Source organism: Quercus lobata, chromosome 1 (genome assembly GCF_001633185.2).
Source record: "Quercus lobata isolate SW786 chromosome 1, ValleyOak3.0 Primary Assembly, whole genome shotgun sequence".
Classification (NCBI taxonomy): domain Eukaryota; kingdom Viridiplantae; phylum Streptophyta; class Magnoliopsida; order Fagales; family Fagaceae; genus Quercus; species Quercus lobata.
This window is the reverse complement of record NC_044904.1, coordinates 4,130,148-4,145,166: the sequence shown is the minus strand read 5'-3', so window position 1 is coordinate 4,145,166 and position 15,019 is coordinate 4,130,148. Positions and strand designations below refer to the sequence as shown.

General features: G+C 36.0%; 1 protein-coding gene across 1 annotated transcript; it reads left to right on the top strand.

The window, feature by feature from the left end:
* The first annotated feature begins 8,215 nt into the window (after positions 1–8,215).
* Positions 8,216–15,019, top strand: LOC115975114 (transcription initiation factor IIB-like). The gene is made up of 7 exons (XM_031095772.1): positions 8,216–8,670; positions 10,330–10,354; positions 12,299–12,428; positions 12,514–12,644; positions 12,961–13,049; positions 14,192–14,268; positions 14,348–15,019. Exons 1-7 carry the CDS (start codon positions 8,285–8,287, stop codon positions 14,479–14,481), a joined length of 972 nt encoding a protein of 323 aa, XP_030951632.1. The 5' UTR covers positions 8,216–8,284; the 3' UTR covers positions 14,482–15,019.

The following is a 15,019-nucleotide window of genomic DNA, read 5'->3' as shown; positions in this document are numbered from 1 at the left end:
AGTTCCTACTTCGGATTTTGGCTGAAAGGAAAGTGAGACAAATCTTGAGTCTCCGCCATCCTTGCCCTGACCGAGCCATTTCGAGCTTTATTAGAACATGGTGTTTTTGGGAGGGGTATGGTTCCTTCATTGCTTATTACTATGGTGAACGTATCACAATTTAAGGTATAACCAGAGGGTAAAAGTAAACTCTGGGAGGAGTCTAAGGGTTTCAGATTTTGGGGGGATTAAAAGGGTTCATGTATGAGAGAAACAACTCTTGCCTTTTCTTTTTATATGAGGGGCGAAGCGGAAGGTACTTAATATGTTCAGATCTCCAAGGAAATCTGCAAACAAGAATATGCTCGTTCCGCTTCCCCACACCATCAATAACCATTAAATCTGAAAGTTCTCGTAAAGGGAAACTATTAAAGACACGCTTTGAATAGCCAAACGGCATGAGCGCGTCGTGAATAAATTAAGAGGAACATCTCGTAGACCGGTACATTTCCTGGGCAGGTGGAGAACCGCCAACATCAATGAAAGGCTGAATTAAATGAGCCATAATAAAGACTCAGTATTACCAAAACCCCCCTTTCCAACCAAGAGGTCGGACAGCAGGGTTTTGAGGGGCTATTGTGGGGCCCAATAATTTATGGGCCAGACCCATTTACCCATGAGGAGTTCAAAGGCCCAAGCCGAGGAGGGCTATGGCCCAAGCTCAATAATATAAAGCACAAGATAGCCTTGGGATACAGCCAAGGACAGTTCAGTCCTCGGCAGACCTAGAGTCCCACCGGAAAGAGGGGCAAAAACGGTATAAGACCAAGCTTGAAAGAAAATCTAAAATATCCAGGGAAAGCTGCCCTTACTGTCATTCAATACTCTGCACCTGACAGAGCTGTATTTTTCGGCTTTTACAACCACCTCCAATGACTTTGGGTATGGGCTGATGGGACAAGTATCAGTCTTGGAAAGATTGACCCTACACGTGGACGAAGGACAGTGAACACAGACTAGTATAAAAGGAAAAGTAAGTAATCTAGAGAAGAGGCTGGGAAAAAATGGCCAAAAACCAGAGCCTTCCAGCCCACCTCCAGGAGAAAGATTCCAGGGGTGAAAACAACTTAACCATGTATGAACACCACGAAAAACCCACCGCCTGGTGACCAAGGCCTAGCCTTTCAAACCCACGCTCTACAAATGATATTGTTTGGGCCTTTTTACGTTCGAACCCAACACTGTTGTGGTTCGTTACGAATCGTGTCCTTACAGTAATAATTGTGCTACAAAAGTTTTGTCCATAAATTTTCTCAAAATTAAAACACAACATTTTTATCATCTATGAAAAAGGATCGACTTCCCAATTCTTTTGAGTTTCAAATAATAACCCAATAAATCTATAATAATACTAAATTGAAATCCATATGTTTTAAAAATAAATATTGTAAATAGGACAATAACAACAACACAACACAACGCTCTTGTTTAGACCCCTCAAATTTAGTAATTCGTAAACTACTATCACTCATATTCCAACTCTTGTTGTTGCCTTGCTTCTAAAAAATAAAATAAATAAATAAAAACAAAAACAAAAAGAAAACTACTCTTGTTCCCATCTAGGCTTCTAAAGGCACTTAATTTCACTTTCCTCCATTCATTTCGTGTCTCTCTTCTAAAACCTGAATAACTTTTCATAGCTATTCAAATAATTAACCTTTCTTTATCTCAAATGCCTATAACTACACTACACCTATAATTAATATTTTTTTTTTTTGTTTTTTAACAACAAAAAAAAGCCACACATATTGCGTGTGCCACTGTATATAATATGAATGGACCTTTTATTTTCTTTTGTTTTTTGGGAAACAAAATGAATGGACTTGATTACTAAAACTAACATACCATATAAAAAGGCTCCAAATGTTCCCCTTAAGTTAGAATCAATTGGATACATCAATACTTCTAGTACGTAAAGGAACTTAAAGATAGTGTGCACACTCAGCTCATTGTCCGCTTTGGCGAGCCAAGCCCGTACGGATTTGTCCTTGTCCTCGAGTGTGGGAACCTTGGATGGACGGATCTTCGGGCCAAGGGCTTGCCTTGTAGCCTTTTACACCGCATCCTTGGAGTCTCACATCGGTTAGAAAAGCGCCCCACGCATGCCTTATAAGCCCTTGGAGCAAGGCATGGTGTACCACTAACATAACATATGTTAGTGGTACACCATGCCTTGCTCCAAGGGCTTATAAGGCATGCGTGGGGCGCTTTTCTAACCGATGTGAGACTCCAAGGATGCGGTGTAAAAGGCTACAAGGCAAGCCCTTGGCCCGAAGATCCGTCCATCCAAGGTTCCCACACTCGAGGACAAGGACAAATCCGTACGGGCTTGGCTCCCCAAAGCGGACAATGAGTTGAGTGTGAGCGGGAAAATCCCCCACATTTAAAAGCGCGAACACGTGTTAGTGGTACACCATGCCTTGCTCCAAGGGCTTATAAGGCATGCGTTGGGCGCTTCTCTAACCGATGTGGGACTCCAAGGATGCGGTGTAAAAGGCTACAAGGCAAGCCCTTGGCCCGAAGATCCGTCCATCCAAGGTTCCCACACTCGGGGACGAGGACAAATCCGTGCGAGCTTGGCTCCCCAAAGCGGATAATGAGCTGAGTGTGCGCGGGAAAATCCCCCACATTTAAAAGTGCGAACACATGTGTTAGTGGTACACCATGCCTTGCTCCAAGGGCTTATAAGGCATGCGTGGGGCGCTTCTCTAACCGATGTGGGACTCCAAGGATGCGGTGTAAAAGGCTATAAGGCAAGCCCTTAGCCCAAAGATCCGTCCATCCATGGTTCCCACACTCGGGGACGAGGACAAATCTGGGAAAATCCCCCACAGTGTCTATCACAAGAAATAATCGATATCAACTTCTAACTACTATGTATCTAAAAAAAATTCTAATTTTCTAGATATATATTAATAATTTTTTATTTTTTATTTTTTAAATAAAAAAAACATATACGCAAAAAAATAAAAATAAAAATAGAGGTTACCTTATTGTTTTTAAAATCCAAGGCTTTAGGTTCAACTTTATAAATATTTTGGAGAATTTCTGTAAAAGAAGGCTTCAAAGAAAACCTTTGGTCAATCCAACAACCATTAACGAAGGTGAGAAGAGGATCTCCAGTCTCCCAAGTATCCTTACTCGATACAACGTCCATTAGTTGTAAAGACTGGTTGTCGAGTTCATCCATGGTTTCGCAACCCAAAGAAGAAAGCCTATCCTTCAATCCATGCTTGCTTGATCCTGCAGTGAGCATATTCGTCATAGTAGCAATTGATAGTGGTGAGCAAGCCAAGTTTTTTTCGAAACCCTTCTCGGCTTCATTGAGAAGATTTTGCTTAGCTAATTGCAAACCCAAGTGCATGCTTTGGAAATCTACTTATCATTGGTCGGGTATTAGCTTTTTTTGATGATACACCGATAATTGGAGGTGAGGGAAGGGGGAGGTTGAAGTCTGCATGTCTCCATTGCTAGGGTTTTCGGGTGTTTTTTTTTTTTTTTTTGATACTTTGATAATTGAGGACAAAGGAATTTAGTTGCTAGGGTTTAATAGTGGTATATATACTAGGTTTTTTTTTTTTTTTTTTTTTTTTTTTTTTTTGCGATTTCTATTTTTCACTAGGATTCACCGGAAGCCCATGGGCTTTTAGGGAGAGAGAGAAAGGTTACTTTTTCAAGACTTTAAAGCCCTTATCTGGTGTTAGTGGGTATTTGGATTCATTGTACTACACTACGGGCCTACGGCTGTGCCTTGTGATTCGGATAAGCCGAGTCAGACATATTTTACTAACATGAGGTGGCCCAATATTCACCAGTTCTGGCCCAAGCTACCCACTTTAACACTTATGGCTGTGCCTTGACTGCAGCCCGTATGAGATGCCTAGGTTTAAGCCCACATTTGAAATGTATCAATACAAGCATGCAATTCTCTCTGCATTAAGCGTATTGTGCCCATCTTTTAACACAAATCATTGTGAACAAGATTTCTCTCCAAATTACTTATCAAAAAAAAAAAAAAAAAAAAGATTTCTCTCCAAATTAGTTTGGAGAGCAACTCTTTAAACTTTTCATATATCTATTTGTTGGGTATAAATTTTGAAAATCTAACCGTTAAATTTCATATTTCTTATATTCTTAACATATATATCAAAATTTGTTCCAATTGGATATTATTTACTATTTGATCAATAAACTTATTTTTTATACACAATTTTAGATTACAAAAACTTGAAATTTTAACATTTTTTTGATGACTTAGCAATTGATCTTTGATCTTTTTGAAATTTTGCAAGCATAAAGGATATAATAAGAACATACAATCCAACGGTTAAATTTTTAAAATTCACTCTCCGTATAAAGATATATGAGAAGTTTGTAGGGTTTCTCTCCAAATTAGTTTGGAGAGAAACTTTGTTCAATCATCGTTTATTGTTGTTATGCTCATGTTTAGTGACATAAGCATATCATTTTGATGCATTTTAGTCAATCCGGTCTATTTCAGTGCACTTACTTAAGAATAGGAAAAGATAAGTTTGGGTTGAAAATACTTATTCTAAATTCGAATTTATTGAAAAATATAGACCTCAAAATCATTAAATTTTAAAACTCAAATACAAATTATTATAAATATTTTATTGTAAATACCTAGTTATAAAATTATTTTTTTATAATTTTAAATATATTAAAAATTATTTTTCATGTTACTGATTCAGCTAGTCAAACAAAAGAATCGAGAACCAAACCCTTTATAACATTTGAAGTTCATGTGAATGCCTAGATATCCATCTCCAATGTTGAAACAAGTTCAAGCTTGATTCTTTTTCTTTTTTCATGGCAAGGGTTGCAAAGCTTCATTATGTGACAATTGAGGGAGACTGCAATACTATCATAGATGCCATTCTCAAACCATATCAATCCAATCATACTAGAACATTAGCATTTAAAAAAAAAAAAACTAATAATCTTAAAAACTCATAAATACACATGAAATCAAATAAATATCATATGTTCCACACCAATAAATCAGATTTTGGGTATTAGTTCGGGTCAGATTTGGGTAGACATAACCCATACTCGATCCATGGCCATCCTAGACCACAAAATTTGGAAGGCCATGAGCTAATGAGCTGGAAAAAAAAAAAAAAAAAAGAGGTAATAGTTAGAAATCGATGGTTTTGGTGATAAACGTGGTTTCATGTTTAGATAAAGAAATTGATGGTGTTTGGTGATGGTTTTGTAAGAGGATTAAGGGTAGTGAGAGTGGAATCTAGCAAAATTATCTGTAGTATTGTGTAATTGGGATGGTAAATTCTTAAAATAGTGGCTTGATAGCAACAGAGGCTTGTGCAATCCTTTTGGGAGTTGCAGTTGGCAAAAAAGGAACAAATTCATAAAAATAGTAGTTATTAGGAGTGTTTCTTGATCGTGTATGGATGCATTATCAAGCAAATATATTGACTTGCACTAAATCATCAAAAATGAGTTCTTAAAGCGATTCTAAATTGTATAGATGATGTGATAATTTTAAAGCATAAACGTCTAATTAAATATATCATTTTTCAGTCAAACTATTGTGAGTTACCCATAAAAATTATGCTACATTTCACTCAACAACATGGATAATGTTAAAGTTTTAATGGCCCAAGACATCCGAACGTATTGTTTTAATGGCCCATGAATTTGTGGTTGGTTTTAATATGTATGAGGGGGTGTTGGACTTTAGTACTATGCGAAGTTGGTCAAGATCAAACTAGAGCATCACCATCAAGTGTGCCAAATCCCAAATGCCAAATATTTGGTATTTGACACACCAAACACCAAAAAACATCTTTCATGAGATGTTCTAAATCTCAAAAAATTTGACATTCATTAACAGTACGCTCTCAAATATGAGATTGTACGGAAAGATGTGGTATAATTTTAATGAATTTTTTATTCTTTTCTCTCTCATCTCTCTATCAGTCTCTTACTCATTTTTTTTCTCTCAAACGCCGATCATATAGCTCTCTCATCCTCTGATATTTTCTTCTCTCACCATCAGTTCTCTTCCATGCCGATGCCGACGCCTCACTTCCATGCCGATTTCTCTCTAGTTGTGGTTTTTCTATTTTTTTTTTTTTTGGCTATGGTTTGATGGGTGGGTTCGGATGGGTAGATCACCGTCCACCACGCAGCGCCGTCCATCTCAAATCGCCTTGGTTTTTTTTTTTTTTTTTTTTGGTGGATGCGGGTTGAGTTTCATGGGTTGTAATAGGTTGATGTTGGTGGGTTTCATGGGTTGTGATGGGCTGATATTGGTGGGTTATGGCAGTGGGTGTGGGCTGATTTTGGGTTTTGGTTGATTCTAGATTTTAGTTATGGTGGTCAGTGGTAGTGGGTTGGTTGGTTGATTTTGGGTTTTGGTTATGGCTGTCGGCGGTGGTTGTAGGGGTGGGCTACTATGAGCAGTGGTGGTGGGCTATGTAGTATATATTACTGTTTGAAGTTTTTTTTTAATGATATTTTAATGTGATGTATATATTATTTTAATGTATGGGATTGAAAAATAGAACATCTGATAAATGGTATGTTGTAAAATAATGTGCTAAAATAATAAAGTTGGCTTTTGATGTGTCAAAATGACATTTTTTATGAAACAATTGATGGTGATGCTCTAAGACTATGTTAGAAATATATGAGCCTATTATAGATTTGAACCTATTGGAGGGATTAAGATCAGCACCTGATGCAATTACTATCAATGGTTGAGATTGATAGTTGCAAAAAGCAACTTTCAATCTCAACCATTGATTAAAAAAACATTAAGAAATAAGTTAAGAAAAGTAAAAAGTTAAGGTAAAAAAAAAAAGTAAAAAGTAAAAAAAATTTGTGAAGGAAATAGGTGAATTGCACCCGGATCGGATCCTAATCCCTATTGGAGCTATAATATCTCGAACAAATAAAATTGCTATAGTGACTCATTCATTTATGGCTAATCATTGTAGAATCTTATGTCCAATATTTTTAAATATTTTTATTCTAAACCCCCCTCTATCCTAAATCCTAACACCCCCTTCTTTCTTCACAAAGCATTTGTATTTTGTCACTTATTGTAGCTCATTTATGGTCCGCGTTGCTGGTTAATTTGGGTGTCAGGTGACCAATCTAAGTCGTTAGGTTGTTAATTTTTCAAAGGGTAGACGAAGTTTACTCCCTCTCCAATAAGCTTAGGAAAATCTTAAAAATACTAGTACTAAGAAATAGTTACATCTGACAACAACAACAACAACATCAAATGGATACTAATGCAAAGCAACAATGCTAGAGAAATTATAGGCAAATTGTGATTTTGAACATCACTTCACATGAATTAAGCTATCGATACCACTTTTATTATACATTTATCACGAAAAAGAAAAAGCCCCCCATACCCCTACCTCACTATGTTTTGCCTAGAAGAGAGAACGCGATGGAAATGAGTTTTTCTCGCCCCACTCTGTCAACCATTTCTCATTTTTCCTCTCTAACCAATGTCAAAGATTGAAGCCACCTAATTAAGTCTTGCCTCTAATTTGTTCCACTCTTGTCCTATGTAGGCTTTCACGCTTCGAAGAGGAGATAAGACGGAAACAAAACACTTATGATCTTATTTTCGTTGCACCTCATTGTTGTCCTTAAGTTATACTAAGTGTCTGTTTGTGACAAGTTGAAAATTTCAAATTATTTGTAAATTTCAGCTTATTTTTACTATTATTCAATGTATTTATGGGTCTCACTACATTTTTTGGTATTTTTCATGGGTTCCACTGTACTATTCAGCTAACTATTACTTTTATCTACAATACTTTCAACAAAAAGTTTTCAGTTTCAGTTTCAGTTAAATAAACTGTTCCTAAATGGATCCTAAGTTGTGAAAAAACTTTGTTAAACTAGATATAGTAAACATTATCCTTTTTAAAGATAATTTAGCAATTATAACGAGAGATTATGCATTTGAAACCTATATGTGTAGTTTGAATTATAAGACTCTTGCAAGAAATATTAAACATAAAGTAATATTACATACACAATATTTTTACAACACTTTTACCATAAATCATAAATATTAAGTTATCGTTGACTTTTTAACCGCCTATACGTAACCCATGTGCACAAAATTTCGACATAATAAACATGGGACCCACGAAACATACTAAAAACAACACAGACCGAACCCCATAAATAGAAACAGAAGAGTAGAAAAAGACTTATCCACTTGTGGAAGATAATGGCATCGTCAGCATCATCATTATCGTCAGAGTGGTTATGTCCAGAGTGCAAGCGAGCAACGGAGGTGGTGCTAGACCACTCAGCAGGCGACACCGTGTGCTCCGAGTGTGGCCTCGTTCTCGAGGCTCACTCCATCGACGAGACCTCAGAGTGGCGCACCTTCACCAACGAGTCCGGTGACAGCGACCCCGTTCGCGTCGGTGGGCCCTCCAACCCTCTGCTTTCCGACGGCGGCCTCTCCACCGTGATATCTTCAAGACCCAATAATGCGAACGGTGGGAGTGACTTCTTGGGTTCGGGTTTGGGCCGGTGGCAGAGCCGTGGGTCTAACCCGGACCACTCGCTTCTTCAGGCTTTTAAAGCCATTGCCTCCATGTCTGAGAGGTTCGTTTCGTTTGGTTCGCGCTTTTTTTTTATGTTGTTCTTTGCTTGGTTGCTGAGAAAAAAGTTGGGGAAGTTTTGTCAGGATTTCTTTCGTTTTTGCTTGTTTTGTCGAATTTTGTAGTTTTTACATGCAAGTTTTAGCTGTTTATAGTTTATATTCTCTCTCTGTTTGTTTGGTTAGTGAGAAATGAGAGAAACTTTAGCATTGCGTTTTTCTTTTCTTTTTTCATGTTTGATTGAATTTGAAAATTTACGTGCAACTTTTAGATAATCATATACTCGGTGAGGAAGTATGAGAAAATGAGAGAAACTTTGGAAATTCGCAGTCTTTGTTTTCTACTTTTATTGAATTTGAATTTTCTATGTAACTTTTAGGTTTAGGTATCCATACTCTGTTTGGTTGGTGAGAAAGCTTGGGAAAGTTTAGGAATTGCGGTCGTTTTTGTTTTCCTTGTTTGATCAAATTTTAAAATTTTATGCAACTTTTAGGTATTTATGCTCTCTCTCTCTCTCTCTCTCTGTGAGTGTCAACGGTTAACTTTGTTCGGTTATGAAGGAAAATTAGAGAATCTCTTCGAAAACGTTTAAATTCCTCTGTTTTCTTTTTGGTTTATAAAAAAAATTCTTGAATTTCAGTTATTGAACTAAGTTTTGAAAAAAGAAAAAAATTTGCAGTTCTAAAAGAGTTAGAGTCTGTTTCTGTTTGGTTGGTGAGAAAGTGAGAGGGGAAGCTGGGGACAGTTCTGAAATGTTTAGTTATGCGTTGTCTCTGTTTCCTGAAATTGAAAAATATAAACTTTACTGAGGAGAAAGAAAAATTCAAACTTGGGCCTCTTAATTTCCCGTTTGGTTGGTGAGAAAATTAGAAATGGAAAGGGCTGTTAGTGTTTTGTTTTGGGTTGTTTTGGTTTTCCCAAAAAATTGAAATTACTGTATATGATGGGACCAAGTATTGAGTTGGACTGGCTTTCCTATCTATTTGGATAAGTGAAGCTGACTTTTTGGTTTTCCAAGGAACCAATTTCAGATTTTGAATTATGCTCAGCTCCCTCTCTGTTTGCCGGGTGAGAAAGTGGTAGGAGAGAACTGAAAATTGGTAGGTCCTTTGTGTTTTGTCTTTTTTATTAATCTTTTTGTCTTTTTGGATAATGAGACTGAGTCCTATACTACTATTCAAGTTGGACACGTTATCTAATGGGGATGATTGCGTGGGATTTACTTTAAGTGGTTTTCTTAATCTTGTATGAAAGTTTAGTCTACAGTATTACTTTTTCTTTTTCCTTTTCTTTTTCTTTTTATACTAATTATGGTTAGGAAAATATTGGTCAAAGTTTAGTCTTTTTTCTTGTTTGTAATTCGAGCAACTGGATTTTCTGTCTCTTTGTTTTTCTACCCTCAAAGATTCTAATGATTTGCTAAAAGCAGTGCAATGTAATTTCAATATATGCTCCTTTCATTGGCTTAATTTGGTGAATTTTAGTTATTAGAGAAGTAGATTTTGTACAGAGAATAAGTATGCATAATACATTTTTAATTTGTCATGTTCTTGTTGAACTTTTCATTTTGTTATCGTGCTATTCTTCAACATCCCCTCCCTTAAAAGAAAAAATAAAATAACCAAAAATTTAGAAAAGCTGATTCAATCATTGGATATTTCAGGTTGGGCCTTGTTGCAACAATAAAGGTATGATAATTTAAAAAATCATTTATCTGTTTTTAAAGTCTTCCATACTTGTTACTTTCTGATTATGCGTGTGTAAATATTCGAATTGCTCCATCTGAATTTGTTGATGCGTGGTTATTGCTCTACTTTCTTATATATGTGTGATGTCCTCTCTCTCTCTCTCTCTCTCTAACCTGTACTTTTGATTTCAATGGATATTTCAAAAGCTTGATACATCCAACATTGTCGGTTGCCTATTTTAGAAAGCACGTTCTTAATAAAATTTTAAGAATTTGAATGGCCCAGCAGTGATACGTTGCATTTGTATGAATATCACTCATAACTGGTTGAATGAGTGCCATATCAAGTGAAAGCATGCCCCTTATTATTATGTTATCAATCCTTGTTCATAGTTCAGTTCAGCAGTTAATTGCAAACAATCAAGAGGAGATAATATGGGCCTTGAACTCATCATAGACACGTCTAAGCGCCTAATAGGATTTTTGTTCTAGATTGTCTTATTGAATGGGGAAATGTATAAGATGGACCTGTTTCTCTGAAGCTAAAACCACAAGGAAACACCCCCCCCCCCTTCTCATTTCACCCTCTTGGAGCTCGATACATGATTAAACTTGTCAAATTTAATTTTTAACCTATCATTTATCAATTTTCATTAAAAATTATAAGTAGATAGAAAAGAAAAAAGGAGGAGATATGGTATCTTGACATAAGTGCAGCAAAATGTTAATAATTTTTCCGACCCCCTCATACTGATTGGCATTAGTTGACACAGTGAAATATTCTGTAATGTGATGAAAACTATTTTCATTTTCTAATGGTTGATGATGTTAGTTGAAGTATCCTTTCTTATCTGATTTTGTTTGAATTTTGATGCTAACAAAGGTAGTTGTTGAAAACCTGTTGGTCGGAAAGTTGTTGATCACCGTTTTTTGATGTGGAAGTCATCATTGCAATGTTGTTGCAGATTTTTGGTTTATAATTGCTTCTTACTTTTATTTATTTATTTTTGGCTAAAATGCACTCTTCACCTTGAGGTTTCTTCTAAATTGGCCCATTTACTTTCAAAACTTGCAATTTACACCCCCAACTATTACAATGATATCAATATGTCCCTTACATTAGGTCTGTCACATCTTCACTGATACCCTGCCTAAAAATGACATTGTTTTTTTGTGTGTGTGTCTGTGTGTCCAAAACAACATCTTTTTGTGTGGATTAATGACAAGATCTGATGGATTTTGACAGAAGGGTTACATTAGCATTGTTGTAATACTCGATGGTTTAAATTACAAGTTTTCATAGTTAAAGGATTGATTTAAAAGCAAACTCAAACTTAGAGGGTGTCAGTAGTATTTTAACTCTTTTTTCCTCTGTTAAATTCAATCACGCACCCACGCACAAGCAAGAATGAACCTACGAAGAAGAGCCACCACTAAGCAAGTATTGCTCTTGGGCTATTAGCATCGACAAATTACTAGTTGTTTTTCAAAAGTTCAAGCTGTTAAGAAGGGTGGATTTAATCATTTGACAATTATTTGAACACTTCCCTCATGTGTGGGACCAAACTCCCCATTAATAAGTGTGCCCAATAGGTGAGATTTTTAACTTTTAAAATGGAAGGTAGGGCAGAAACAGGGTTTGAATTCAAGACTACTTGCTAACAAGTGCATTGGCATCTATAATAGCTAATAGTTTAGTAGTTTTACTAGTTTATCAGTTTATACAATAATTTAGGAATATTTATTTAAAGTACTCTTATCTTCTCTTTGTTGTTCTAAGCTTATATATATATATATATATATATAACACATATTTAGCATGTTTTTAGAATGGCTAGTGATATTTCTAATATTAAAGTGGTTTTGGTTCTTTCTTGATATATTTTGTGAGCCTTTTTATTTGGAATGCTTATCTGTTTTTGGATGTGTAATTTTATACTTCCAGGATCGAGCCAATGAAATATATAAGAAAGTAGAAGATCAAAAACCTCTCCGAGGAAGAAATCAGGATGCAATTTTGGCTGCTTGCCTCTACATTGCTTGTCGTCAAGAAGACAAGCCCCGCACTGTGAAAGGTGAAATTCTCTTGACAAATTTGTATTTTGTGACATTATCTTTCTGTGAGTGTTTGAGGATCGCTGAACATGTTTCTTAAATCAGAAATTTGTTCTGTTGCTAATGGAGCCACAAAGAAGGAAATTGGTCGTGCAAAAGAGTTTATTGTAAAACAACTGGAAGTAGAGATGGGTCAGTCTATGGAAATGGGAACCATACATGCTGGGGATTTTTTGGTGAGTTTGATGGTGTAGTCATACTCTGTAGTTTGCTAAACACCAATCTTTCATGCAATGTCTCCTTAATGGTGGCCAGGCATCATGCTCTGCACAACATATGCATGGGGTGGGCCCTGTGTATACTGCATCTTGCCCACTGATTGGTGAGCAAGGGACAGTCACTGACTTGGCAACTGTCGCTTGCATTGTCCTTTTTCCTAGCATATCCATAGCATTGGTTTTATCTATTGAATGACTTTTTATTTTTGAACATGTCTCATTATGGATTTGTCTAGAATAAGGGATGACTTTTTCACCTTGAACTAATTTTCAGAGACGTTTTTGTTCCCACCTTGGCATGACTAATCAAGCAGTAAAGGCTGCTCAAGAAGCTGTACAGAAATCTGAAGAACTTGATATAAGGTAGTTCTTTTTTTCTTTTTCCTCCCCTGTCCATATTGTTGGTTCTCTATTCCATTATTTCTCTTTGAAAAGTCAATGGATAACATTAACGCCCTTCCAAACTTACCTTTTACTTTATTTGAAAAATTAATTATATTTTTTTCTTTTAATTTTTTTTAAAGTTTAATTTAAGAAGGTAATTTGGGAAACCGCTACATTCTTGTTTGAAAAACATTGCATTGAATAATGTTCCCTTAAAAAAATTAATTTTCTAAGAAAGACTAACAATATGGAACAGAGGGAGTATTTGTCGAAATTAGTGAATTGACATCTACAATATGTGAGTATTTGAGGAGGTTAGAGCTATCCACAATTCGGATGACCACTGTTGTTATTCCATATGTTGCTTATAGGTGTTTTACTAATACAAAGCCTATATATGTGCTCTGCCGAATTATTGACACTCATATTTTAGCAGATGGGACATGCTTTTAGAAGAAGATGAAGTTTCTAGTGTAACATAAGAAAGAAACTCTTGTAACAAGAATTAAAAGATTACGGTATACTTAAGTCTGAATGTGTTTTTGGAGATTGATTGATATTGTCCATGGAACTATAAGTATTCAAATACCTGTCTCACAGCTGAGTGCTATCTCTACCAAGTTCAATATCATAGTTTTGTGGTATATATATATATATATTTTTTGCTTATTTTATAAATAGATGTTAATATTGCATCTGACTGTGACAAAGCTTGCTCAACAGTCCTCTTAAAAGTTTTGTTTTGCTAAGAAGTCTTTTTAAACTTAGAAACAAAAAACTGAGGAATAGTAAGCAGTAATTCTGGAAGTCTTGTCACTTCTTTATAGTGGTGGTGAGGGAGATTATAAGCCCAGTTCTTTCAAACACAACTTTGGTTAACGTGACAATGGCTTGAATAGTGAAATTGTTCACTACATCCCTGTGACACTCTGGATTTTAGATAGGATTCTCATGTATTCATTCTTCAAGAGAAGGGGGGGGGGTCTTCTGGATGACTAGAACTCTGAGACGATTTGTTTTTGCTTAAAATGCCAGCTTATACTTCTACGCAGCTTACTTTTTAAACAAAATAAATTCTTCCAAACTCACATTACTGCCACTTTGGGTTTATATATGTGCAGGAGGAGCCCAATATCAGTAGCAGCAGCTGTAATTTATATGATAACTCAGCTATCAGATGACAAGAAGCTTCTCAAAGGTTAGAAAGATAGATTGATGTTACTGTTCCTAATTATGAACTTGATAAAGCTAACAATTACTAAGCCTTGTGGGTGCAGACATATCTCTTTCCACTGGAGTGGCTGAAGGGACCATCAGGAATTCCTACAAGGATCTTTATCCCTATGCTGTAAGGCTAATACCAAGTTGGTATGCGAAGGAGGAAGATCTTGGGAACCTCTGCAGCCCATAAAATATTTTAACGACTGGTGCACTGATTTGCAGCATTTTTTAGTTAGATGCTGCTTCTGTTATTGTGGACTTGGAAGAACTTCTATTTCTATCCTAGTTCACCTTTTTTGTTCCTTCTAAATTGTCTGGATTCTAACTTGTATTTTTCAATGATGTGTAGTCTCATTCAAATTAGTGGCAAGCCAACAACCAATAAACTGCTTTTGTCTGTTGTGGCAAGATTCCTCTAACCCTTGTTCATTTTGTTTTGTTGGACTATGGAGGGTCAGCATGAAACACTGATGTAGCAAGTTGGTGTGTGAAAGTAGTATTGTTGGTGGAAGTTTAAAAGAGTGTGACATTTGTATCTGGATCTTCTGTTCTTGTTATTTGATGGGTAGGGAAAAACTTAGAGCCTAACCGTTGTGTTATTCCTTTTGTTGTAAATTATGCAATGCTGCATAGCCTGCATATCATTGTACAAATTTATAGCCACTTTAAGCAGCTTTCAAATTTTGTGTCAAACGTTGGGATTGAATCCAAGGTTCTTACCAGATCAA